This window comes from Montipora foliosa, chromosome 4 (assembly GCF_036669935.1).
Source record: "Montipora foliosa isolate CH-2021 chromosome 4, ASM3666993v2, whole genome shotgun sequence".
Classification (NCBI taxonomy): domain Eukaryota; kingdom Metazoa; phylum Cnidaria; class Anthozoa; order Scleractinia; family Acroporidae; genus Montipora; species Montipora foliosa.
In genome coordinates this window covers 45313195-45340080 of record NC_090872.1, presented here as the reverse complement: position 1 = coordinate 45340080, position 26886 = coordinate 45313195, and the positions used below count along the sequence as shown (strand labels likewise).

The following is a 26886-nucleotide window of genomic DNA, read 5'->3' as shown; positions in this document are numbered from 1 at the left end:
CAAAACGTCTCACGGCAAGGTATTGAATGTACTACGCATGGAATTTGACGTGAAAGGTAAAAAGTTGTTGTCAAATCGATCGGACGCAACAGAAAATATACTTGCATCGTTCGAATGTGAGAAGGTCCGGATTCAAAGTTTAATACTTGAACAACATCAAACAAAGTGATTCCTAAGTTGCAAACTCGTACAGCGAGTCGACAGTTTTGACTTATATATATTTCAACAACTTTGTGTAAATTGTCGCTGTTATATTTTTTGCAAGTTGCACAACAGGCTTTAGCGTTTAACTTATAAAACACAAATTGTGATGTATATTTTTAGCGCCAGTAAAATAAGAGACATTTTATCAAGGAAATGTAGTGTTTGGTGTATTTTTACGATAGTGTATGTTCTCCAGAAGCAACTTAAGCTAGTAAGGAAATCGTCTTTTTTGCAAACTTCAATCTTTGCTCGCCAACGAAGGTCGTATGGGTCACAAAAGCTCTTGTATTTAGCTTGACCGCTTTTGTGGGAATCTCCTGTGGGAATATAACATCAGCTGTTTTGACCTTTTTTGAAACTTACACTGTAAAGTAAAGATTATTTATTGAAAAAATTGCCTTGTGAACGCTTACGCTTTTGCCCAGTTGTGGGTCAAAATATAATGAAGACTCTACCCCAGTGGGAAAATGTTTGTCCAGGAGAGCCACGTGACCAGCACCAGCCCCAACCAGGGGCTATCTTCTCATCGACAAAGAGACCCTGGAAATGAGGTTGCAGGCACAGTGAGGTCAAGACAATCTTTAAGCAGTCAGGTTGGCATACAGGTAGGATCCAAAGGACAAGATTTTATTTATTGCATTCAATTTGGTGGCTCCTAAAAGAGCCATTTTCAGTACCTGTAGTGTGCAATAATGAGCAGTCAATTTTGAAGCGAAGCAAATCATATAAATTCTATTCTCTTCAAGTTCCCAAGGTGTAAACAATGTGAAACTATTGTCTGACCCAAGTTTTGTACATAGCATTTCCATGGTTTTTCTTCTTTGGTGTCAATTTGTTTCACTCAATTGGGGCTGCTCTTTGTTGAGGTTTTTTACTTATCTATCGAAACTTTCAGTAAGCTGTTTGCCTACCCATGTGGCCGGCGTTGATCACTTGTGTGAGCTTTTGAACAACCCATACGAAAGTGCTATACCACTCGTAAGCACGGTTTCTTAACCTGTGCAAAAGTGCAAAACTACTCACACGTACAGCTGTTTAACCAGTGTGCAACCCGTAAAGGAGCCGTACTTGCAACCCATTTCATGGAATGTCGTTAGTGTGCATTTTCATGTACATGAGGACAGACGCATCCTGTAAGCCACGTTTTCAAGACAGTGTTTTAGGTAACATGTGCAAAACAGCAATTAAGGAAAGCCCTTTAAAGACAAGCCCTTCCCCTCCTTCCAAACTGGTACACCCAGCCCCTATGACATGTGCTCAGTAAACAACATACCCTTGGATGATGTTCTGTTTCTGTCAATAAGGATTTCCTAAGGATTATACAAAGAAAAAAACACTTTCATTGATATACAACAATCTCACAATATAAACTTTTACATTATTTTACTCTCTCTCTCCAGGGTGGAGCACGCATGTTTCCCGGTGCAGTGAAAGAGTGGGCTTCACCAGCCATCCATTCACCATATTTCTCAGTGACATAAAGGTACTTTAAAAGGCTTAAATGATTTTCGTACAACCCTCTGGGATGATTTAAGGATCTATTTATGATAGGCATAGTTCTTGTTTGACTGTGTCTGTCATGTGGCACTTGATCCCACGCCCAGATTCGTCGGGTGAATGAAAACTTCCCAAGAACAGTTCTTTAATACCCAAGGGTCAGTTCTTTGTTCATCCACCCATTAGAAGATGATGATTCAACACATTTAGCCTTGAATTCTTTATTGAGTAATTTGGTTTCTCTCTCAGCACCAGAAAGATGATAAAAGGCTTCAATTTTGTTCCATCTGCTTTTGCTGTTAAGCAAACTGAAAGCTTTGTCTTCTCGTGACCAGTTGTTTTCAAGGCTATCGTGTTGTGGCAGATGGAATCAACAGATTATTGGAAAGCATGTCTTGCCAAACAGCTGTTTCGTCCATTGCTATAATGTCACTTTCAATGTAGGAGAACTTTACACGTAGCTGTCTTGCTTGTAACTCATATCCAATCAGTTTGTCAATTAGTTTTTCGGGATACTTTTGGGATTCTGTTGTCTAATGTGGGGTTTTCATAACTCAAGTATGGTCATGAACTTCTGAAACCCACCCAATGCTTGCCGTGAGTGTTGGACGAAGTTCCACTTCCTTGCGTTTCTCCTCAAGGAAAAACCTTGCTTTGTTTCTGATCCTTTTGCTTGATACACGAAAACCATCAGAGCGTCATTCGTGGACCCATTCCAATAAGACTTCTTCAATATCCAGATCAAAAGGCTTTCTTCTTGCCCTGTCGAGTCACTTTCGCTTGCAACTAGCAGATTCTAATTCACTCTGGTTTGCTCACCACCCTCATATTCTCTTCCCGTCTATGTTGAACTGTACGGCTTCTAGTTTAAATTCTGTTAATTTAAAATAAGATTAATCTTATTGCCAAACTGAGAAGCATCAGCCTCCATGTTTTTACGCAAAGTGGTCACTGTACGCAGCTGAATACGAGTTAGAATGGGTTTACAGTTGCAATTGAACATCACTGCTCGAAGCTGTTAATGATTCACCTTATGTACATGTAAGAACAATGCAAACAACACAAATTATGAGGCAGAAGGGGGAAAGCAGCTACAGTACAGCGGAACTTAGCGGTAGTAAATATCTACGATTATGGCTCTTGACTTGGAATTCGATGTTTGTTTATGAAGTGAAATTTTCATCTGTTACATGAGGTAATCATGTTTACAAAGCCTGCCACCATAACAAAGTAGAGGTCAAAGTGACTGGATCAAGGAGACTGGAAAACAGACTTGTTGTCCCTGGATCCGTCCTGGCCAGAGCAACCAGCAGAGCAATCACCACAAAATTTAAAGAGGACATCATTGGTTTGAAGGAATTACATGTATGTACTCACATGGACATAACAGTTGAGAAACTAAGACGAAGACCACTGTTTTTGTAATGCATTATTACGTATGGTATGTCAGCTATTAAAGAAAGATGAACCATGTTTGATACATACTCTGAAGGCGCTGTAATAATATTAGAATAGGGGCACTTATTGGAATAGGGGCACTTCTTAAGATAGGGGCGCTTATAAGAATGGGGGCGCTAATTAGAATGGGGCTGCTTATTAACAAATACACATTTGAAGGGGCAGGCACTTATTCGGAAGGGGGCGCTTATTGGAAGGAGGGCGCTAAATCGAATCATTATGGTACTTACTTTAGCTTGAAATTCAGTTCTCTATTAAAAATGCCTATTTTAGCTTTAGGTCCAGCTGTGCTGTGTAATTGTAGGGGAGCTCCACACCCAAAGGTGCACAAGGAGCACCATGCATAAGAAAATAACTATGCTAACCCATCTGTGCAAGAAAATTTGGTTTTGGTCACCATACAACCATACAGCCGTATGTATATTCATCCCTCCATATATGCCAATTTGTGACCAGTATCACATGACCATATCACATATCAGAGGCCCAAGTTTAGAGCTCATCGAGGCAGCCATACTCCAGCTAGTTTAAGGCATACATCTTTGATATTGGACATCCATGTTATGGTCGATTGACACCTGTGAAAACAACATATCCGCTGACCAGTATCTCATGACCACATTGCAGGCTCAATTTTAAAGCTCATCACGGTCAGCTGTTAACCCAGTTTCTTCTTCTTCTTCTTCTTCTTCTTCTTCTTCTTTTCAGGAGTCACTATGATTCCCTCTTTATCTTGAGAAGGGAGAGGCTTTAAGTCATCAATTTTCGAAACCATTTTATTTTTCAATGATTATCTTCCAAACACAATAAAAGAACACCTTTTGAAAACAAGCAACCTGCAGTGTCACAAATAGCTTTTCACACCAGAAATGCTAATGTTATAACTTTCGAGAAAAGGGCCCGCATGGCCACTTGGTACACGTACATGTAGATACAGTGTAAATACATATTTACACATAGCTACATACGGTAAAATGTACGGTACATGTATGTATTGTAGTTCAATTGTTTCCCCTGGTTTACTTTTTTTAAAACAGTTCAAAATTTTGGAACTGTAATTATAAAGTAGAACTCTTTATGGAGTATGTATAAAATAAACTAGAGAAATCATTTTATGATTATTATAGTGGATTGACTTGTCTGTGGTGCTACATGTATCACAGACCAACAAATTTTAGTGATTAAGGTCAAATGCTCAGCTTAGTGATTTGGGTTAAGAACTTATTTTGAATGGTTAGCTTTCATTTAAGGTTAGGGACACTGCATGCATTTTAAGAATTTAAATGTAGTGATTAATTAAGGTTATGCACTTTCTTATTTGAAACAATTTAATTCCAGGAGGTGTATGACAACTGCAGACCACATACTGTAAACTGCCTACAAAAAGCTTTGATAAACAGTACTTAAGTCTAAGCACCCATTTGAGTAGTGCTGATAAACAGTATTTAAGTCTAAGCACCCATTTTAAAATTGTTAGCTTTTAGTAACTATGAGTTCAATAGGATTAGCCTACGATTTGCAGTCTGCAAGTGTCAGACACTGCATTCCATGTACGGAATTGGCGTGCATTGTAGTAATTACTTCAGAGTAATCACTTATCTGAAGTGTATAGTCTAAAACAACCGTTGTCTTGATCATTGGGTTAAGAATAGTGGTTCATGGATATTGGAAGTAGCACGGACAAAAGCAATGTCTCATTCGTTTTGAGACTCCCTAAAAACTAAGCCCCTGTCTTTTAACTACACCCCCCCCCCCCCCCCCAAAAAAAAAAAGGAAAATCCCTTTTTCATTAAGAGTTACACTGTAGGGTTTAAGAGTTTTTCTTTAGAGTTTTTTTTTTAAAAGAGTTCTTAAGTCCCTTTTTCATTAAGAGTTATGGTTTAAAAAATTTGAACTGGTTCAAAAATTTTGAACTGGTTTTACAGAGATTAAACCAGGGGGGAAAATTGGTATATAGTACATCTGTACTTACCAAATGCTTATAAAGCTGAGATCCTGCTGAGATCTTAAGAATCAGAAGAACATCTCTTATAGTTAGCAACTAGGGAAAAAAACATAACAAAGAAATGTTTTTAAAATCAAATTAACTTAAATTGTAATAATTTAAAAAAACCTTAGATGTACAAAAATAGTCTGCAAGAGATAAAAAATACATGTTCACCTTGCTTTCTTGTAAACCACTCTCTGGTAAGAAGACAGACAAGGAATATTCATACTTGCACCTCTTTAGATGGTCGGCAATGAGGCTATTGGCTGCAAGCTCATATAAATTATCTGTCACCATTGATTGGCTTTTCTGTACCAGTCCTGGTTGGCCTGTTGTCTCCTGGAGTTCTGCTATAAGGCGATTTCTGAGCTGAGTCTGAGACAAGAGGAATGGAAACAGAACTTTTCAGCCCCTTTTCCGGTTCCCTTCTCAACTCTTATTGGTTAAAGACTGGTTTTCACTAGCAAAGCAAGCATAAACACAAGCACAAGTCAAGAGCACTTATTTCATTGTGAAAGCAAGCCTGACACAACAACATGTATAAGCACAAGCATCAAGATTTTCCCTTTTCCCTGAGCTTTGCGCTTGTGCTTGCATTCGCTTGTATTGTGTAAAAACCGGATGTACCGCAAGGACGATGCAAGCTGCGATGTTCAGTTAACTAGACCCTCCGTGAGGGTACACTGGGTTGCCTGTGGTACGTGCACCGTTCCAGACAATTTTTTTCAAGTTGGGGGGTCATTAAGAAGACCATTTGAGGGGTCACCCAGACGTCTTACCAGCAGAGGCCCTTTGGCTCACAGGTCCTCACACATTCGTACGACGAAACAGATCCTTTTCTGGGGTTAAAAACCTGGCTCCCGGCCTGTTAATTAATCATTTGTAGAAAGAAGAAATTCCTGTCGTCTTTAGAAAAAATAGACACGCATTGCTTACGTTGGTAGTGAAGTAACACAGCGATTTATTCCATATAAAATGTCAACTGAGCTGTGTGTTGTCTTCCAGGAGATTCAAGTTGTCCTTGCGTAATGTGTAGCTCTAACAGTGCACGATATTGTTTTGGTATTGTCTATCATTGTATTGCCATGGTAGAAGTCTTGGGTAAATAGCCTGACAAGACATGTGGTTACTAGCAAAGTACTGAACCCAAAAAGATTGAAGAAAATAAATAAGAAGTGAGAAACATATGCTTCTGGGCTGACATGCTGATAATTTTCAAGCTCCCTCACAACTTCTTTCACCACAAGTTTAAGCGTGCCCTCTGAGCATCTGACAGCTTTGTAATACTAAAGATTTCTAAAGTGAAGCATTTGTGTCAAATGATGGCAAGATACCGGGTTTTCGTAAGTTTCTTTTTCTGTCAAGTGTTCTAAAGTTTGACAACAAATGAGCGAATTCAAAACAAAGATCACAATCGCCCACCATTCTTTCTGCAAAGTCAAAAATTAACTCTCCAAGACGAGGTTATTTATCACCAGGTAATTCCATCATTTTGGAAATAGCAGCTACTTTATTATTCATCGACAATTTTTTGCTGATTTTGGGGCTCAGGTTGTTGAACTCAAGCTCGCTTCCAACAGACCTGTTTATTTTCGTGACTTATGCGTTACCACAAAAATTTTTCCCGTATCACATTTCAACACATGTATGCAAATTTGTTAAGCTCGAAAATTACACAACATGACAAGTTTACACAAGCTGGAAATTTCACAGAAATCTTTTCCAGCGAAACAGTTATTGAAACAAACAACATATTTGCGATTAAGAGGCAAGAAACCCTTCCTATTTCAGTTACGTGCATGCATACGAAACACAAAATCACAAAGCATATGCAATTAAATAAATTTCTGACAGTTCACATCAAACCCTTTTCAAAAGAACCTTGACGGTAAATAATAAAAGACAAAAGAAACAACAAGCTTTCATTCAAGTAATTTTTTTACCTTTGCTGAGTTGAGTCTTAAAATGAATGTAACTTGCCGGACAACTTAGATGCCACTTCAGTAAACACAGTGATGCATTCAAGGCGTTCGATTCCTTCAGTGTTTGTTAAATCCATAAAATAATTGCCATTTGACTTCAGTGTTGTATATAGTACCAAGCTAAAGCTTACTTGATATGCAACGGCGAAAAATGAAATTGTTGTCGAAGACCATTACTCGTCCCTTTAAAGATTCCAGGTATTTATTTTTCATTGCCTAAGTTGTTTATCCAATTGACGTTCCATTCTGGAGCTCCATAAGGGCATATTTTGTTTAAAGATGCTCTAAAACCCCATTTGCGTTACAATGACTTTCAACGCCATTCCAGGTTAATAATTAAATGTCCTCCCGTGTGCACCAGAGAAATCTACACATTACCCCAGCCCCCTCAAACCTAACAAAATACGCACAGAAGACTCTATGCACAAAGACACCACTAAGCAGGGGAGTGACAGGCAAGACTTTTACCGACACGGAAAAAAAGAAAACGACGAAACGCTACACAGATTCCGACTGGGTTTAGCAACCCAGTAATGAAAAAGACCTGTTCCTGATTCCACTTGCAGTGCCGCAATGTAAGAGAGAACATGAACTACACAGAGTGAATCTTTGTCTCTGAGCCATGTGCTCGCGCTTGTGTTATGCTTCGTTTTCACTTGACACAAATCTCTTGCGGTTGCATTTATGCTAGCGCTTGTGCTTGCATTGCTAGTGAAAACTACATGTAGGCTTAAGAATTTGCACCCTTGGCTAGCTCAAGGAAAAAATGGCCATGCCAACCAATAATAGTTGACTAAATAAGATAAATAACACCAGAAAAAGTCATAGGGCACCATATGAACCCACTACCTGTGCACAATTCTGGCACTGTTATAACTTTCTCGACCCAATACAATACATGGCGGTAGAAATGTAATTTACAGGGTGGTCCTTAGGAACCCCAAGCAAACCTTAACTAGGTCTACAACACGAATTGGTTAGGTTAGAAAATTTACAATTTAATTATAAATTAACAATCCTCTTATTGAGCGCTTCCATTAATCAAGCCAAAGAGCAATTAAAAATATTGAGTTAAATTACGAACTCCTCCGTTTCTTCTTGGGAGCAATTGCAGAATACCACGCAACACCTCACCACTAATGTTTTCCCTAGGCAGCATTCTTTCAACAACGAGTCGGAATACAATAGAGCTTATTGTTATTCAATGAAATGCAAATAAATTGCGGGGTATTCTGCAATTTAGCCTCTTCTTGTTTTAATAACCGCTCCATGTAAATATAGCTACACCATGGCCAATATGCATGCATCAGTCTTCTGATTTGTCATCGCATTTACACAGTGTTGATTATTCAAGGTTTGCACTCTTCGAAGACCAGTTGGGTGTTTTTCTTACAATACGTTTAATGAATTTATAGTACAAAAAATTATACTTCTTAGAAAGTAACCGGAGGGGAGGAGAGGGGGCTCAGACTTACAACTGGCCATTATGAGAGACCAGATCTCTATTGCGTGGGACATTTGTTTTAGAACTACTTCATAATATAAATTTCATCCTTTTTTGTTACCTTAAGAGCTTCTAACACACCACGACTCTGAAAAGCTTGAAAGAGATTCCTCCTAAACTCTTCAGGTGACAATTCGGCCATGTTGACAAATTTAAAGAGAGCGGTACTGGAGTCTAGCCCCCAGTTTGTGCGCAGCATTTTCCTCCACCCTGACGTCATTGTTTCAGGGCATAGTGCCAAAGATAAAAGAACTTATCAAATCCCTAGTTAAATCCCTAATCTCAAGCCTTTTAGCTTTGACAATGAGCCAGTTATTAGCTATCAAAGCTTATAAATAAAAAGCCCATATATTCTTCAATGTAAAATTTCGAATAAGCATCATCGCTCCGAGATAATATCGCGTTCAAATTTTCAGATATAGTCCATTATGCAATGCTCTCTCAATATTCAGTACTTCATTCTTCGCTGACTGATTAGGAAACGATACCCTTGTTAGGGAGTTAGGGAATCTTCTTTCACCTCACTGTAACAGGTTCTCTTTCCAGGGGCACCCAACGAAAATAATTTCTAATATGCATAATAATAGGCAAAAAGAAAGAAAGAAAAGAGAGAAAAGAAAACGCTAAGAAAAATTTTTTTTGAGCTTTTTTGGAGAAAAAAAGGTGTTCCGCACTCCCAGAATGATAATGTAATGAGCAAAATTCAGCTCTCACATTAGGACTTCAACACGGTCAAAGTGTGTAATTCATTATGTATGCATAGATTAGTCTACACATGCGCAGTTTAGCGCAACTGTTACCGAGGGAGACTTGGACCCACATAATATCATAGCAACCAAATGCGAGGGAGAATAGGCCATTTTACAGTTGTTTGCTCAGCGACCAAGCCTATGAATGGCTGCGAGGCTGCCGGTGACCTTGCATTGATACAGACCTCACTGCTTTTATCATGTAAATTGTGTTGTCGTAACGCTAATTTGTCCATATTAACATTACAAAAGCATGAAGGTTTGTATCAAAACAGGGTCACCGGCAGCCTCGCTTCCATTGCTAGGCCTGGTAACTTAGCCACAACTGTAAAATGGTCTATTGGAACTACGTAGTATCATAGCAACCAAATGCTCTTGTTTCACCGGAAAATCTGGTTTGATCGATCAAACGAGTTGTAAAGCGCGCGAACACTGACAACACGAGCATAAATGGCGTTCCAGAACTTTCAATCGATCTCACATAACAAGAAAACTTGTTTTGACGACTTCGCTGTCGAAAACAAGAAACGCTGTCGAACCACCGATGGTACGTGACGCAAGGAAAGTCATGTGGCAGGGGGAAAACAATGCTCTTACATATGCACAAAACCCAGTCGAGTGGGGTTCGCATAATTACACACTTTGACCGCGACGAAGTCGTCATGGCTAGATAGTGAGGGAAACTACCAGTCAGCCAAAGAACGTCGTACATATATCTAAATCACTCGCCAAACCGGTCAAAACAGCTTTTTTTTCTCAACATGCGATAAGTTGAACCAGCGTTAAGTTCTTCTCCAGTCTCCCCCAGTTTCTGTTCTCATCCAGCATGCTGAAAATTTTTAAGTTTCCCAGCGAAAGAGTATGAATTCAGCCTGCTGAATTTCCAGTGCGAAACACCTTCGTTGGGTGCACCTGTCCTTCTTTGGATGAAATTTGTTTATACCACATTTCTGACACCGGGCCAAAGCCTGGTGGGTTTTGTAGTATACACTGTTGTTGTCGTAAGGGACAACAGCTTCCTAGCTGGCACTTTATTAGGTCCCTCTTTCTCGTAAGCTTTAACATTCATCAACCAGAAAGTACTGTTGTTTAATTTTTAAAGGGAACCCCTACCAACAATAAAATAACTTTAAAATTACATGTTTACAATGAAGTTTAAAACTTTTCTTGCAAATATTGTTTGTATCAGAATTGCTTACTTTTGTTTTCGTGTTTTGGGATGCCGCCGTCGCGGCCGATAATTGTGAACGGTTGCCCTGCTGTTATTACAGAAAGCTCAGTCATTGTGTGAGAACTATACTGGCAATCTTAAAACGTAACATGAAATGACCGATTCTAAAATTCATTCTCCCGCTCTTTTTTTCAAAAATAGCCGAAGTTTCACGTTGGCGTCATTTGACTACAACTACCAGAATACAGTTTGTTTTTCTTTTTTTATTTAAATTTTGTATTCCCAGTAAGGTAAAAATAACAATAGCTCTAGTAGCTCTAATTAGCATGAGACAAGCACAACCTGAAGGATTCTGGTAATTGTAGTCAAATGGCGTCGTCATGCAAGTGTACTTGTGTTTGTAACAATTTTCTCTTAATTGCACTTGTCATTTGTAGTTACACGAAATATAATGTCAGTTATGTCTGTAAATTAGGTATGTTATTTATTTTGCTCCCACCCAACTCGATTAGCTATGCTACTTTTTGGCGTTGAATAAATATTGTTGTTGTTTCTTGTCATTTATTTTTTTCTTCGATTTTCCTGATACAAACACTTTTTTTTACTCCTCAAACAAATTTGATTGCATGATTGCAACTCAGTGACACCCATACATGTATCATCAATATCCTCTGGCAACATTATTAATGCAGGATTTAGCTCTGCATGGTAACTCGTTCGACACATCCCAAGCCATCTTCTTTCCTCTTCCGCCGGAAAATGAAATCGTACCCTTTTAATTAATGAGTGAAACATCGATCGGCACAACACGCTTTTTGTCGACCCAGGGATGTAGCTACACTGTATAGTATGCGCTGGATGATGGCGAAGAACCGTACGAGATCCACAGCTCATCTAACGGGAGAACTGGAGCAATTGAAAAGTCCAACAAAACAACACAAGTATCATTGCTTAGGATCTTTATTTAGCGATGGTTATGCACACTAGCATCAAATGCATGAATCATCATATGCTTATCAGCTTCCTCGTGAGCCGAGTGCACAGCGCAAGAACCGCGATATCTACCCTATCTTCAGATAACAAGCCACCCACTCCGTGTTGTTTCTTTCCCTCTGGCAGCTGTAGCGAAACCACCCAGGAAGCGAATGTAAAGGTTAGTATTCTAACAACATAATGAATAGCGTGATTTACGTCTTGGTATACGACGCTCCTTGGTTGATTGTTGTTTAAAGAGTTCATCTTTGTTGATTCCATCTCCTAGGAATCCCTTCCAGTCAGAAGGAATTGGGGTCCTCTGACCTGATCCTCTCTTCCCCCTCGCTTCTTTCTTCAGAGAGTCATCTTTGTAGACGTCCCTCTCAATATGAAGCCTCTTCACATGATCTACCTCATATATGATTCATTTCATATACCATTTCATCATTGATTCATTCCTCGCGGGAACCCAACGTGAGTGGCTTCATAGGTCAGTTGGTTAGAGCGTCGCACCGGAATCGCGAGGTCGCGGGTTCAAACCCCGTTGAAGTCCTGAATTTTTCAGGCTTCTCTACGCAATTGTAAAAATTGCGTTCATAACTACGAAGATCATAGCGTCACTTGATTTCATATCCGCAGTTTATATATGATTCATTTCATATACCATCTCATCATTAATATGTTATTTAATTCTGTATGCCTTTCACAACCGGTTGACTGATTGCGCTACAAAAGGTAGCATTTTCTTCCGCGGTTTCTCTTTTTGTGCCAGGGCTGCCTTTCTACAAATGACTTCTGACAGGACCTTGCATGTCCACCATTTTCGGTGGCTAACCTCCGATAAGGCGTGTTTTCATTTTTTGCAATGTTTTGTTAAACATAACTCTGGAAGAGTTTGTTCCTAGAATGATTAGAGTATCTCCTTTTACAAAACCATTATGACACCTGCTGCGTGACCGGGTGTACTCAAATGTTTCAGTAGGTCTGTAGTGGGTGCGCAAATCAAGGACTGACTCCTTTCTGAATCTCTCGCCTTTGTAGACAGTTGTTTCCAAGTACGTTATCTCTGACTGGGAGAGATTTCAGCCGTAAATTTAATTGCGGGATGGGAAGAGTTGGCATGCTCAATAAAGTGGTCTATTTTCTCTCTTCCCGAGTGCAAGGAAAACACATGGTCAAAAATCTTTTGCACGTCAGTGTTTGTGATTGCCGTTAGCTTTCCCTATTATGTTGGCAAACGCCACCACCATTTCGTACCCATGTAGCAGTTCCGTATTATCTGTAGATAATTCCTTCCACTGGATTGAAAAGACGGTAGTGTTGGCAAGGGATAATGGTATTTAGGACTGCCATATAAAAATTGGCGACTGCTGAAAAAATTGTCGATTGCGAAAAATTCTTGACTTGAGGAAATGATTCTCGACTCGGCAAAAAAAAAAACAGTCTGGACTGGCGAAAACACTATCGTCGCCAAGAGATAATTCTCAACTTGCTGCAAAAATCGTCGACTGCGTAAAACAAATATGACTTTCTACTGGAGGAATAAATCGGCCATTTGCAATCACACGGTACAAAACCGCCATACTGGAGAGCAAATTGCGCACTGGGGCATCTAAAATAACGCAACTTAATTTGGATTTTCTTTGTTCTGGAAGTCCCAGAACGCAGTTCGTCATCAGTATGGCGGTTTTTTCTACTATGAGTATGTGATCACTGGCTGCGAAAGGCCTATTCTGGACTCGACAGAAAAAGTATCGACCAGTGTTGCCCATTTTGGCTTCTATAGGAATTGCCACTCAAAGCCATTTTGGTTCAACCAACAACAAAGACAACCGAGCGCGCTTGGGTCGGAATCTTTCGATATCAACAGAAATGTGACGTGAATGTTTGTAAACAAGAAATATCGCTATAATCATGTTTTTTATCGTTGTTCAACTACAACCATCAACAACATCGTACCTCCACGAGTGGGAAGACTAGTTCTAATACAAGTATTTTGGAACATGTCGAAGTTTTTTTTTCAATATCCTTCATTTTACATACAACTTCAATTTTACATTTTTTTTCACATTTTTTTTATGTGCGTACCTGGTTAAACTTACTTACATAGGCAACAAAGAGGCCTCTGCGATATGTTGATCTTTCAAATCAAATCCTTCTCTTAACTTTGCCCATTAATATTTCGTAGGCCTTTCGTACTTGCACATTATTAAAAAACGATAGTAGTCACGACATTTAAAGTTTTCACAATCAAGAAGCACTGAAAGTTGGTGGTTGTGTTCGTAAATTCAAAGGAATAGCCTGTCTTAAACCAAGCCGCGAGAGGCTTTGGGCGGAAAAAAAAGAACCTGCATGCAATCCACCCCTTTTCCGAGTTCATGTATGCCTCCTCTTCAAAGCGAGTCTAGGTGCTTGTGATGGTAATTAGTTCTACTTTACATAATATATAGATTTAGCCAAGCCTAAAAGCGGAGCTCCCTGGTTATTTCTTCTTACTGCCTGTAGGGTTAGTGAAATAAAAGGTTTCGAATTGACCGCGTTTTGATGTTTCCGGTTGCTGCTTTAATAATTAAGTCATTTTCTTTCCTTTCTTCTATAAAAAAAATTCATTGCTAAACTATTGAATTCCACGGTAAATTTTACGCTAAAAACCGATATCGCATGAATCACGAAGCAATGGGTACGATATCGGTTTTTCAAGTGAAATTTACTTTGGAATTCATCAGTTTGGCAATGAATTTTTCTTGAACCGCATGAGTTTTTAAAGAAAACAAGCGCACCCTCAGCGAGCGAATGGAAAAGGAAAAAAGCCATTTCAGAGTCAATTGTAAATAGCCAGCGAATAGGAATCACGCTAAAATTAGAAGCCGTAAAAACAACTTTGTCAGTTTAAGGTCAAAGAAGAGTTTTAGTGATGTACTTCATTCCACTTTATCTCTGAAAACAAGATCATTCACATTTTGATGTATTTCATTGAAACACGCCCACTTGGCTTGGAACAAGAATCGGCAAAATACGGAAAATGCAACCGAACTTCAAACAAGATCCGCTCTAACACTTAAATAACGTTTAGGTGCTTTAAACAAACTTCTGAAAACACAAGCTAGTGAGATTTCCCCCTAATTTTACGAGAACTCATTGCGAATACGTGTTGATAATATAAGGGCAAAATTTCTTGTCACTGTCGAGGCACACTGAAAAGGTCTGAAAACCAGTTGGGCAAACGGATTAAAAAAGCACTTGTTCGCTAGCATTTTAGAGCAAAACAAACTGACAAATCAACTTTTTCTTTATGTCCAAAAGATCACAGATAATTGTTATTTAATTCCAGTTGACAAGAAAAATTCGATTTTCATTCCTGAACAAATGAGGAATTGATTAAACCACCTTTTAAAACTGACGCATCCACTTTAAATAATGCATCCCTAAAAATAACAAACGGTTTAGTGCCCAAGGAAAGAATTTGTGGAGGAGGGGGACATTGGGGTTTTCGGTTTTGCGGTTTTGGCTATTTTTTAGATCGGTTTTTCGGTTTTTGTACCAAAAAACTTCGGTTTTTCGGTTTTGGTGTTTGTTGCGGTTTGCGGATTTTTCGTTTTTTAGCATCCGGTTTTCGGTTTTCGTAGAAAATAATAGCGGTTTTTCGGTTTTATTATCCAATGTGGTTTTTGGGTTTTCCTATTTTCTCCTGTTTGGGTTCCGCTTTCTCTTCGATTTGACAGGCAATTACCTGTATCCCGAATAGCCGCGAAACGCCCAAGTTATTGAGAGGAATGCGTGACAAAAATGTCACGATAGGGGATCACATGTGTGGAATGACACCCGAGACACCGGGCGATCATTTGGTCAGTTTGCGTGCAATGGTCAGCTATGGCTTCCAACGTGCCTCCCACGCCAGCAGCGGAACAAGCAATTATGGATTGTGCCCAAATTAGCCCACAAAGTCCGGGCTCGAGAGAGCGTCAGAAATAAAGCCTATGATTTAAGAAGATACTAATTGATACGAAGGGTTTAGAGAAGTCCATAACATTCACTAATACTTTAATGAAAGAAGTGTTAGTGTAGTTTGCTTTGTATACCCCACTTGTCACCACTGAATCGGTTTCTTGACGGTTTTGTATTCGGTTTTTGGTTTTGACCGAATTTTTTTGCGGTTTTGCGGTTTTGGATGATTTTTTCTTCGGTTTTGCGGTTTCTAATATACCCCAATGTCCCCCTCGTGGAGTAACTTCTTTCCCTAAGTATGAGCTATTACTGGTATTCTGTTTTGTCGTTTCGCTCTCCTTTCGTTTCTGTCCTAGACATAGGTCCTGTAGGTCCTCCAGGCATCACACAACCTTATCAGAGTTCAAAGATATGCCAAAGAAAAAAGCAGCTGTAAACAAATTAAAAATAAACACTCAGCTTTAAGTTTATATGCCTCCGATGCTTGACATGAATAACTGCGTAGCCACCGCTTATTTCCCTTTCGTAAACGGTCGTTGTCATTTCTCAGAACGTCAGCGGTCGTTGCCATTTGAAACGGTCGATGCCATTTTTTAGCTCTGAATCGCTCTGAATTACACTCGTTAGGTCTAAGAACTCAAAAGGTTGCGGTTACTAGGGCTAAGAACACGAGTTCGAAATTTTCGGACTCTTTTTTTCCTCCAGTTTTTCTTCTATAAATGTTTTTTTTTTTTTCCTTTTTTGTCTTAATATTTGTTAATATTTTTTCTTAGTTTGTTTCTTTTAATTTTCTTTGAAGTGAAGTGTGTAGTCGACCGTTATAAATGGCATCCACCGTTTCAGATGGCAACGACCGTTCTGAGAAATGGCAAAGACCGTTTCAAATGGCAACGACCGTTTACGAAAGGGAAATTTGCGTAGTCACCAGTGTCGACCACAGATATCATGATATGCCAAACTGGATTAAAACTAGCGAAAAATGCAGAAAGAAAACATCTTCAAAACCGTTTTCCACCTGAACACGAAAAGCTTTGACTGTGTAAGAACTATAGTTGATGAAGTATGGCTGTGTAGCCGCGGACATAGCCGCGTCGAGCCACGAAAAGCGCGCGAAAAATGAAGCCTCGTTTATGTTTAGGTGAGTTAACCTGGGTTGAGCCATAGCCTCTCGAGAGGCTATAGTTGAGGTTGCAATTCAATCGAAAACCAGTGCCTGATCAGCGGTCAACTTAAAAAACAGCTGACCTCGGTGAGTTCTAAGCTTGAGCCCGCGATATAGTCACGTAATACTGATCAGTGGATACCTTGGTTTGGCTGGTGGATGTCCTATATCAAAGATGTATGCTGCAAACTAGCGTGATACTGGTCACATTGGCATACATGGATGGGTGGACGGACGGACGTTCGTACGGACGGTCGATGACGTCATGGCTATTAAACCAAGATTTCTCGCATCGATGTACCATATTTTCTTAACAATGGTGCTCCGCGCGCGTGCGCCTTCGAGCTTCGCTAAAATTATATGTACGGCTAGTTTCTCCAAGGATCATTACTTGAAATTTCTCAAGATTATCGTTCAATCTGTTTATCTTGTACCAGTGAACTGCGTTATCAAGTTCATTTTGCACTGTAAGGTGGAGTGCTGCCAGATTCTCATGTGAGTCATTGATTTGTTGCAGCTGATCGTCGGTACAGATGTTTAAGTTGGCGTTAACAAAGAGGAAAATATGATTGATAAAAACATTAAATAAAAGTGGACCGAGAGTGCTCCCCTGAGGAACTCCTCGTTTAACACGTAGCCATGGAGAGTATTGTCGCCGATTTTTACTCTTTGCTCTCTATCCTGCAAGTAATCTTTTAACAGATGACATGTATGGTGGTTCAAACCGTTGGCCTTTAGTTTAGTAAGTAGGAATGCATGTGGTATGCTGTCAAAGGCTTTGGACAAATCTACAAGTCTGTTGTTGTCAAGACTTATTCTTCCAGTCTTCAACCATTCTTATTAGCGCCGTTTGGCAATTGTAATTTCTACGATAAGCTGATAGGTAGTCAGAGAGGATTCCACCGAAGTGAGCTTGAAGCTGGGAGGCAAGTGGTTTCTCAAATATGTTCTTAATAGCCGGCAAAACAGATATTGGTCTATAGTTTGTTTCGCTGAGTTCATTGTCCTTTTTAAATAAAGGTGTGACTTGGCCTTTTTTCCAGTTCTTAGGATATTTGCATTGTGCAATCCAGGCGTTGAAGATAGAGCAAAGAGGAAACATTTGACTGATGCAGATTCTTCAAGCAGTCCCGGAGTAATGTGGTCGTATCCACTTGACTTGATTACTTTCATTTGTTTCAAAGTTTCAAAAGTTGCTCTATGTGGATGGTGCTTATGGGTGAAAAACCAAAATCTGTACGCTCTATGTCATTTTCTAAAATGGCTTGGACACTGGGATGATCTTGAAAGTCGCCGGTGCTGTCCACAGGCTCCCCAATATTACTCGCTACGTTTACAAAATAATCATTAAAAATACTAGCTATATTTGCTTTTTGTCAGTGGTCATCTTATTCCCCTCTTGTAGAATTACATTATTTATTGGGCTTGTATGATTTACTGGTATTTAAAAAGGTTGAGATGTGGACCAAAATTGCATTGGATCTTGATTTACAGCAGTCGACTTCCTTTTGAAGTATGAAACAATGGCCTTTCTCCGCAGAGGTGCATTTATTCCTCTGAGATTTGTAAAGAAAATTATTTGCATCTGTTCTATTTCGTGTAATGGCTTTCCATACATGATTTCGATGACGGATCAGTTACGCCATTCATCGGCAAATACGGCACAATAATTAATGATCGTCAGCCAAACCCATTGTTTTTTTTCTGCATGATATCACCGAATGCCGAGGGGAAAATAATGCACACCGTGTGAGAAAAACAGGTGCGGTCTTTTTCGGTGGCAGGGAAATTATCAGGGGTAATCTTAAACGAGCTAAAACGCTTTATATTGTAGTGCGCTGACTGCACTGCAATATTTTTAATATTGCAGCTTGCTTGCGGCAATATTTTTAATATTTCCTCGATACTCTTGTCCGTCTCTTTTCTAACTTCAGCAACAAATCTGGCCAAGGCAAAATCCAGCTGCTCGTCAGACATTTCGTTTAGATTCTCTTCTATCAACGGTTAGCCACTGTAGCTCAGTTTAACTACCGCCTAATTTTTCTCAATCCTCCACTCATCAAAAACTTTCACCACCCAGGCCCATTTTCGACGACTTGCGTCCAATACCCAACTTTCTTCAAACTTCTCGAACTCAAAAGATCTAATTGGTTTTCTGAATCTTTGCTCTTCTGAAGAAGGAAAAAAAACAAAGAAAGCGTTTTCTTAGTCGTTTAAAAATGACCAAGCAATGAAGTTAGAAGATTTAGAGGTATTACCTTCAACAACAGCAGCCGGAACGATCCTCACGAATTTCCCAAATTGTGGGAAATAGAGTGCCGGCATTTCCCGGAATTCGGGAAAATTCGTGAGGATTGTTTCGTTTCCAGGCCCTTTTTCACGATTTTAGCGCGGTTTACAGGATGGAATGCAGGGTAAAGCGTCATTCTCATCCGGTTAGCTTTTAACAAATTCGGAAAATCGCTTACCTTTATGCCACGATCATGCCATCCGGATTTTTTTGGCTAAATGGTAACCACATATTGTCGTCTTGCTTATTTTATACAATTATGGCTTGTTTAAGATGGTATTCGATTCTTTGTGAGTGGTTGTAGATGTCTTTGAGGTGGTTGTAGGTGGTTGTAGATATTTTTGAGGTGGTTGTAGACGGTTGTAGATTTTTTATGAGGTGGTTGTAGGTGGTTGTAGATGTTTTCAGGTGATTGTAGGTGGTTTTAGGTCGTTCCATGTTTTAGTGACTACGAGCTGAGGCCACAGGGCTCAGCTGCCTGCATTATGTCCAATAATGCTGCTCGCCTCAGTAATGATTGCCTCGCAAATGGACTTGCTTGAGTGGTGCGTGCTTGTTTATAACATCATGAAGAAGAGATTCAAAGGCATAAAGTTTGTCATCGACAGTCATCGAATCGAAGAAGCTCATAAATGCATGGGACCGTGTTTAAAACAGAAAGAAAACTTTCGGTGTCAAAATTTTTGAGACTGCGAAAAGTAACTTTCTTTGAACGCGATCTCGGTAGCGATGCCCTCAGAATGGAAAATACCAGTGAATGGTCACTAATGTGCGGATTTACCACTCCAGTAGTTAATATTTTTGTTTTAGCGTTAGTGAGAACTAAGTCCAGTAAGGTACTTGTCTTCGCTATTTCGCGAGTTGGAGAGTTGATAAGGTTTTTAAAGTGAAAGAGATTCATAATGTGTAATAGATCGCGGCCATTTTTAGGGAGGTTATCTGGACATAGTAAATCACAATTGAGATACCCCAGTAGTGTAGCAGCTGATCCAAAGATTACTCGTCGTTGGTTCGCAACCCTTGCAGGAAACAATCATGTTATTCTTTCTATTGTTTTAGCCCCAAAAGGAGGACGCTTTCGGCTTTTCGAGTAGAGGCTTCCAACAAAGTGGCAAGTTCCTTTCTCAACATGTTCTTTGGGAGTGAGGGTGATCTATACAGACCGATTAATGTTGACCATACGTTGCGAAGTTTTAGTTTGACAGCAATGCATTCAATCACAAGGTGGTTTTCCAGATGTTTCGAACGTTGGTAAATGATGTCATTGCAGATATACATAATACCACCACCTCCAGAGCAATTTCTATCCACTCGAAGTAAGCAAAAGCCTTGAATTTCAAACTGGCTACTTGGAAGACTTGTGTCAAGTTTAGTTTCCGTAATAATAAGCATATCGAAAAGGAGCGATGAAAGCCAAAGTTTGACATCAGCGAATATAAATCCGGCGAGTCCGTTGACATTTATGCACCCTGCGAGCAGAGCCTCCTTTTGTCATTTTCTTCACTGAGGAGGAGAAAATGAGGCTCTGCCCGAATCGCGTCAACTCTTTGAAGCCGCCGCAGCCCGAACTTCTGGACTAGTCAATCTTGCTTTCTCTCGTCAAACCGGTTTTTCCAGTGCGAGCGTCCGTTTAGTGACAAAACCGATGGTTATAATTGAGCCCGCTGTGCCATAAAAAACCAAGATGGCGGCGAGATCTGGCATATTAGGCTTGGGTTCAAGACTGTATCCCGGCAATATGCAGCGCATATTCAATAAAGATCTTACTCGATTCATGCAGAGCCTTTCTCGAGAACGCCAAAATCGAGCAAGCAAAAGAAAGGCTCTGCTAGCAGGGTGACATTTATGTCACCCACTTTACAATTTTTCAGAAATCGTTTTGCAACATCATCATACCCTAGCAAGATACAAATATCAGGGTCAAGGGTCATACTTTGATCAGATTATAAACTGATGTTGGCAAATGGAAGAGACTGTCTTCTCATTGTAGCTGTCGGTATTCCTTAGGTGTTACGCCGCCACACTTTGTGACACCATTTTGAACAAAGATCACATGCAATCGCTCTTTGGTTTTTCAGGGGCACCCAACGTCACTTTTCGGAAAATATCTGTTCGGAAGGCGACTTGAGATCTCGAATTTTCGGATCATTTGTTGTAAAATTTCTTGCTTGCCTGCCTGTCCTAGGATTTTCGAACATCTTAAGATTGGTATAATTGCCCATTTTAAACGGATTTTTACCCTAAAAAGGTCACCAAGAATTTTCGGGAGCCTGTTTTCTGGCTGAAATTTTCGAAAAGATAAGCTTTGATCCCTATAATTTTCGGATCACTATACTTTCAGCTAGGAAATCCGAACAGATGAAACATTTTTAGGGGATAAAAATATGGCTATATCTTCCGTTTAAATACGAAAATATGTTTAACAAAGCGATGTTTTGTGGTTTAGAACTATATTCTCGTTGGGTGCCCCTGGTTTTTAGCCAGATTTGTGGCAGACAGCACATTCCGTAGAGTTAGGACCAGGATTGGGATGGATATCAGCACAGAGACAGAAACAGTACGTCGTGGTGTATGTTGCAAAATGGCGGAGATCGATAAAACCCGTCCGATCTTCATGACCGCATTGCATTGCATAAGGCTAGAAACCAGGCCACCTTCGCATGGTGGGAAGAAATAACTTCCGGTCACAGTACTATTTACTCACGTAGTCCTTGCTTAAAGACCCTATTATTCCCCCTGATCCCCTTTGTGGGGTTGAATTCAATTTCCGCGGGATATGCACAGTTGTGACTACGAAGAAGAAGAAAACGAATTCGACTGGTTTTATGACGTGTATGCATACGGCATCCCACGTAAAAAGCTCAGGTGCACGTGTCATGTGCATTAGCAGTCGTGTTAAGTGTTGGAAGAGCACTGAGCAAGGCTAGCTTTGTAGGTAAATGTAGGGAAGCGAGAAAAGTCTTTTTCGTTCCTGTCCTCATTTTCGCTATCGCTTGAGAGCATTTTTCTGCTATTCTTATTTGCGTAAAAGCCTGAAAAGCCGCCGCAGGCCGATTTAGCTAATCGCATAACTCCGTGCTCCCGTCGCAGCTATTCTACTGGCCGTAAGAGTCCCCAGGGAAATTCTCAAGACCTTTAAAACGCCGTTGCATACAAATCTCTCTCTTCTCGCAAGTCTACTGACTCAACAGTGTCTGCAAATTTCCCCACCCTCCTCCCCTTCAGCGTCGCTGGCCATTTCTTCTTTCAGCTCACCCTACGCCTTATGCAAAATTCTTTCGACCATAACTTATCCTTCACGAGGCACAGGGTAGCTTATTAGGCGAATGTGAATTGATTACTATTCAGTGCATGGCTTTCGAATGTGTGCGTCGTGTTTACTTGCGTGGATTCTCGGCCATGATTTACTTATGTAAAAAATCCAAATATGTATCTTATATGCCAGTTAAATTTCAATGGCAAACACCTTTTATTCAAAGACACATTTACATATTAAACAAAACATTAATTTTTTTTTCACCTACTTACAAGCGCATGCAAAAGAGATCAGAGTCCTGAAGGGGTTACCGTACTGATAGTAAAATGAAATTGGGATTGGCCTAATTCTGTTGAGAAAAATAAGATTGAGGTCGAAGAGACTGGCACTTGGATGAAGTTAGTAAAAGACCAAATTGGAGTGGGTTTTTGCTCAAGTGACAAGTACGACACCGGATAGCCAGATGGCAACTCCCTCAACACCAAACCCCTTCTGAACTCCAACAGAAGTAAGAGTTTACGACAATTTCAAAGCTTGTAGACAATTCAAAATTTAATGAACTCAATGAGACTCTTCAAGTACTGTCCTGGTCACTATGTATGTTTCATTCATCTAAAAAAGTTCTGATTGCCAGATTACCAGGCCAGACTTGAGTTTGCAATACTTCATACATTCCCCAAAGGGCTAATTGTTCATATAAACCTTTTATAAAATTAAATAACATAAGCAATTTGGAAAGTATCTTTAAAATGCTTAACTTTCAATTTTTCACATAACCAGTTGATTTACATGTAAGTACCTACACTACATGCTAGCATAATAATTGTGAAACGGTTAGGAAAACAAGTCAAAACAACATCCAGTTCCGTTTTCTGGTAAACAAATTATTATTTTTACCCCTTTCATTGTTTTTTTCTGTTATCTTCAAGACAACTACAACAAGGATACCCATTGGACAAAGCAACATTATCTTCTTCAACAGCACTGATTATCATAAACCGTACCCTGCATATCATGATCACACTGCAAACACCAGAACTTCACTTTTAAAATTCTTGTTAGAATGTCTCTGTGGCAAGGGAGTGAAAGAATGGCAGACTCACCTTTCTGACCTCAACTGGGTAGTAGAGCTTTCTTTAATTAGTAATTATCAATAATAAATCATTGATAACTAATAAAATGACCAATATAATAATAATATAGTAATAAAAAAATAGTATTATGCTAGGTTATTTTGTTAAGGTGACTGATGACAAGTTCCTTTGACTCTTGTATGCTGATAAATCCTCGTGATTATTATTATTGAGATTTTATTTTTGGACAGCAACAAGTAAACAAGAATCAATAGCTGCTGCTACAGATGGATTACTTGGGGCTGTTTTGTAACATGTTTTGGTAGATGCCTTAATTTCAAATTTCATGGTTTGTACAAACAATAAACTTGTTTCATCCAACTCAAGGCAGTAAAAAACATGGTGTGAAAATACACCCAAGCTGTGTCTTATAAATGGTGCCAGTCTTTCACAACTTTCATTGAAGTAATTTGAGTCCATAGACTTATCACCCCTTCCAATTCCATGCTATCTCATCAACATTTTTCTTTGGGAGAACTTTGTTTCTGACTGAATAGTGTGAACAAAATTACCATTAAGTGCTCAAATCTAGAGTTCCCACCTAAAGGTACAGTAAGTATCCGGCAGACGACATCAAGTTTTCACTGGTCACTGAACTACATGTAAGAGTGTCATAAATTTGATATATTAATAATCCCAGATATTTGTGAGTTCAACCATGTAAAATGTTTTGGGCCAAGAGACTTCAAAACACTCACTGGTGATACAAACATTAACATATTGACTCCCAGGGGTTCCCCATTGACGAGTAAAATTGCCTGGCATTAGACAGAGTAAAATAATAAGTCTGGCCGGTTTAGGCCAGTTTAGGCGTAAAAGGGTTAATGGGACAGTTACGTATATTCACCGAAAATAAAAAATATTATACATGTATCACTGGCACACGAGCAAGATAAGTTAGCAACCAGGAATTGATTGCTTACTACTCACTCAAGGTGGCAACACAAGACAGTAGCCTCCATCCTCTTCACTAACAAGTACTGACCACAAATACTGCTTACCGAACAACTTTGAACTTTCAAATTTTCATGCATGCATGTCATGAAAATAATTAACGTGAAACAAACATGAAGTTTAGGAACATGGTTTTTACAGCATGTACTATTCGAAACTAAATTAAGTCACAATCTTTCATGTGTGCAGCCTATTAAAGCAGAAGCCAAAAATGTTTATTCCTGGTATCTGATTTAATAACCTATGCAATCCCTGCTGCAATCTGATTAGCTCATTAAATAATTTAATTATTTATTGTCTTAAGCTAGATGCTTAGTCTGTGATCACCTATAAATTACATTAGTTTGCAGGGGAGACAATTGACTGTAGCTGAGTAGTATTTGAAGGCTGGTTTGAAACATCAGATTTCTTTAACTTCTGCCATGTGTCACCAAGGGCTTTTGCAAAGTGATCATCCACTGATCCAGCTACGGACATCGATGTTGGGCTCACACATTTGTAATCCTCCCCTAGACTGCGGCGGAAATGTTCTTCTACAAAAGGGTCAATCATTCCTGATTCAACAATCTCACGTCTGTGAGGCCCAGGATAACAAAACATGTCTGATGGACTGTACAGATGTGGCGGGGGCATAAAACCAACTGGTCTGCGAATGTTAGTGGAAGTTATGACAGATGGTCTTGTGTGCACTGGTATATGCGAATGTAGGTATCCAGTTTCTCCTGATTTCGGAACAATAGAAATAAGAGGAGGTGGACCAGAGTCGACTCTTGACTTTGTTGTAGGCACTGGGTTTAATGGTGACCTGTGAGTGATGCAAAACACCTTATAATTAAATGCCTCACTCATTTGAATGATTGTTGCTTGGTCAAATATTGCCACAATGCAATTTTCAACCTGATGCCATGAAAACAACCCAACTAGAGTAATTTCCTTTGCCAATTGGAAGACACTCTAGCTATAAAAAAGAGCCTTCATAAACTCAATCAATTCAGGTGGGGCCAAGCAAGGGAAATCACAGAGTCTTGCTTTTTGATTGGTTCAGTATAAAAAGCACCATTCTTCAGCTAGTTAACATATGAGCAATGCAAAACCAGTGGTAAATTGCAATTTGCAATTAATTCATATCTGCCCCACACTTCACCAATTAAGTCTGGAGAAAAGATAATGCAAAGCTAATGAATACATATTTTAATAGGCACATCTATATATAGTTGTGGGATAATTCCGCAACCGTGATTCCAAACAGTTGTACAAGAGGTCGACAGTCAACCTAAAACTTCATTTTCCAACTGATCTTTTATGCATTCAACTATGCCAAGGATTTAAACAAACCCAGCTTCAACGGAACGTTTAGTAAACACTTACGTCTGTGTTCCAGCTGTTTTCACTGAGGAGAGTTTTTCTAATCGATTGTCGTCGAAATTCAACACTTGGGCAATGTCTCTCCTTTCTAGATTTCGCTTTCTTCGATTCTCCGCCGAAGGCATGACTTTTGGCGAATCTTCACTTGCCTCTGGCTCTGTATCTGAACAAAATAATTCAACCAGGAACTCCTTAACAGTTCAGTAATTGCCTAGCATACAAACATCCAATGAACAAGTCAAACCAGCTCGTCAATTTGATCATCACCTTTTTTGTTCTTGGCAATGCCATATCTTACTATCGCAAAGAGAGAAAGAATTAAAAGGGTGACGAAACTTAGATTGCTGTCCAAGAAATGTCGACTATTGTCACGATCACAATATCACGGTCGTTTAGAAATCCCTCAGTGAGTAAGGCTTGAAACTAAGAAATTTCAATGGAATGTCAGTGACGCAAACAACGCGAACACGCTGTTTCACAATAGAACGTAAATAAATATTTCCGCTATTTCGCAAAAAGTCTCACTGGCAACAAATCGAAGAATGCTTTATTGACAGCGTTCTGACAGTCAAAAGCGATATTTGCTGCAGTGCAGCTCAAAACGTTCGAGAGAAACACATTGGAGAGGTTGTGTACTAATGCCAATAATTTGTGGATGCTTTGTTTATTAACATGACAAGAAAATTTGTCATGCCAAACATAACACGACTAAAATGTCTATTCATCCTTGAAAATTTCGCTTTTGAATCACCTCATTCTGGAAATTCTACAGCATTCCTCGAGAAACTGAAATTTTTGTCAACAAATGGGGGATAGCAAAGTGATACCACCAGAATACAAGCGCATACACGTTTCTCACACGATAGATTCGACAAATTCCTCAACTTACCATAAAATTTCGACTGAATTTTAACATGCTCTCGAGAAAATTAAGTCAAATGCACTAAAACTTACTTTCTTTCGAATCTGGTTGAACTAAGGAAGCTGCTCTTGAAAGAACGTCCAATGGAGTCTCCATCACCTGGCGAATGAGAACAACATCAGCTCTGTAAACTCAACAAAAGTGGAGTGATACAAGCGACAGCGTCGAGAAAATCACGAAATTCGATCGCAAAATATACCACAAGTCTTTCTCCGTTAGGTGGAGAGGCCCCTGGAAGATTATTTTCCTTTATAAAAGCTCAATTTGTCGCTACCATGTAATTAAATTGAAACAAACATGCGATTTGTGCTTAGGAATGAAAAGAATTAGAC

The 26886-nt window shown here is 39.5% G+C and overlaps 2 protein-coding genes across 6 annotated transcripts in view; both read right to left on the bottom strand.

The window, feature by feature from the left end:
- LOC138000852 (centriole and centriolar satellite protein OFD1-like) overlaps positions 1-8792 on the bottom strand; it is a 43027-nt gene extending 34235 nt beyond the window's left edge. For 2 of the 4 annotated variants that reach the window (XM_068847521.1, XM_068847524.1), the window contains exons 1-4: positions 8694-8786; positions 5321-5521; positions 5132-5200; positions 1478-1514 (exon numbers count right to left, since the gene is read on the bottom strand). In XM_068847521.1, the coding sequence (XP_068703622.1) occupies positions 1478-1514; positions 5132-5200; positions 5321-5521; positions 8694-8774 (388 nt within the window). In that variant the 5' untranslated portion in view covers positions 8775-8786. Of the gene's footprint in view, positions 1-1477; positions 1515-5131; positions 5201-5320; positions 5607-8693 lie in introns of all 4 variants that reach the window. The other 2 variants (XM_068847523.1, XM_068847522.1) reach the window with 2 other exon arrangements.
- A 13564-nt stretch (positions 8793-22356) lies between these two features.
- On the bottom strand, positions 22357-26886 carry LOC138000851 (transcription cofactor vestigial-like protein 4). 2 transcript variants are annotated; one of them, XM_068847519.1, is made up of 4 exons: positions 26754-26886; positions 26587-26653; positions 25636-25795; positions 22357-25072 (listed from the first exon to the last, which is right to left on the bottom strand). In XM_068847519.1, exons 2-4 carry the CDS (start codon positions 26648-26650, stop codon positions 24607-24609), a joined length of 690 nt encoding a protein of 229 aa, XP_068703620.1. In that variant the 5' UTR covers positions 26651-26653; positions 26754-26886; the 3' UTR covers positions 22357-24606. The 2 variants fall into 2 exon arrangements, with proteins under 2 accessions (XP_068703620.1, XP_068703621.1); XM_068847520.1 differs by lacking the exons at positions 26587-26653; positions 26754-26886 and adding an exon at positions 25900-26081.

Bases quoted from the DNA above. Each gene is read 5' to 3' on its own strand.
- LOC138000851 (XM_068847519.1), bottom strand. From the start codon at position 26,650: ATGGAGACTCCATTGGACGTTCTTTCAAGAGCAGCTTCCTTAGTTCAA. The intron at 25,796-26,586 runs GTAAGTTTTAGT...TATTTTGTTCAG, and splicing joins TCAACCAGATTCGAAAGAAA to ATACAGAGCCAGAGGCAAGT. The intron at 25,073-25,635 runs GTAAGTGTTTAC...CATCACTCACAG, and splicing joins AAAACAGCTGGAACACAGAC to GTCACCATTAAACCCAGTGC.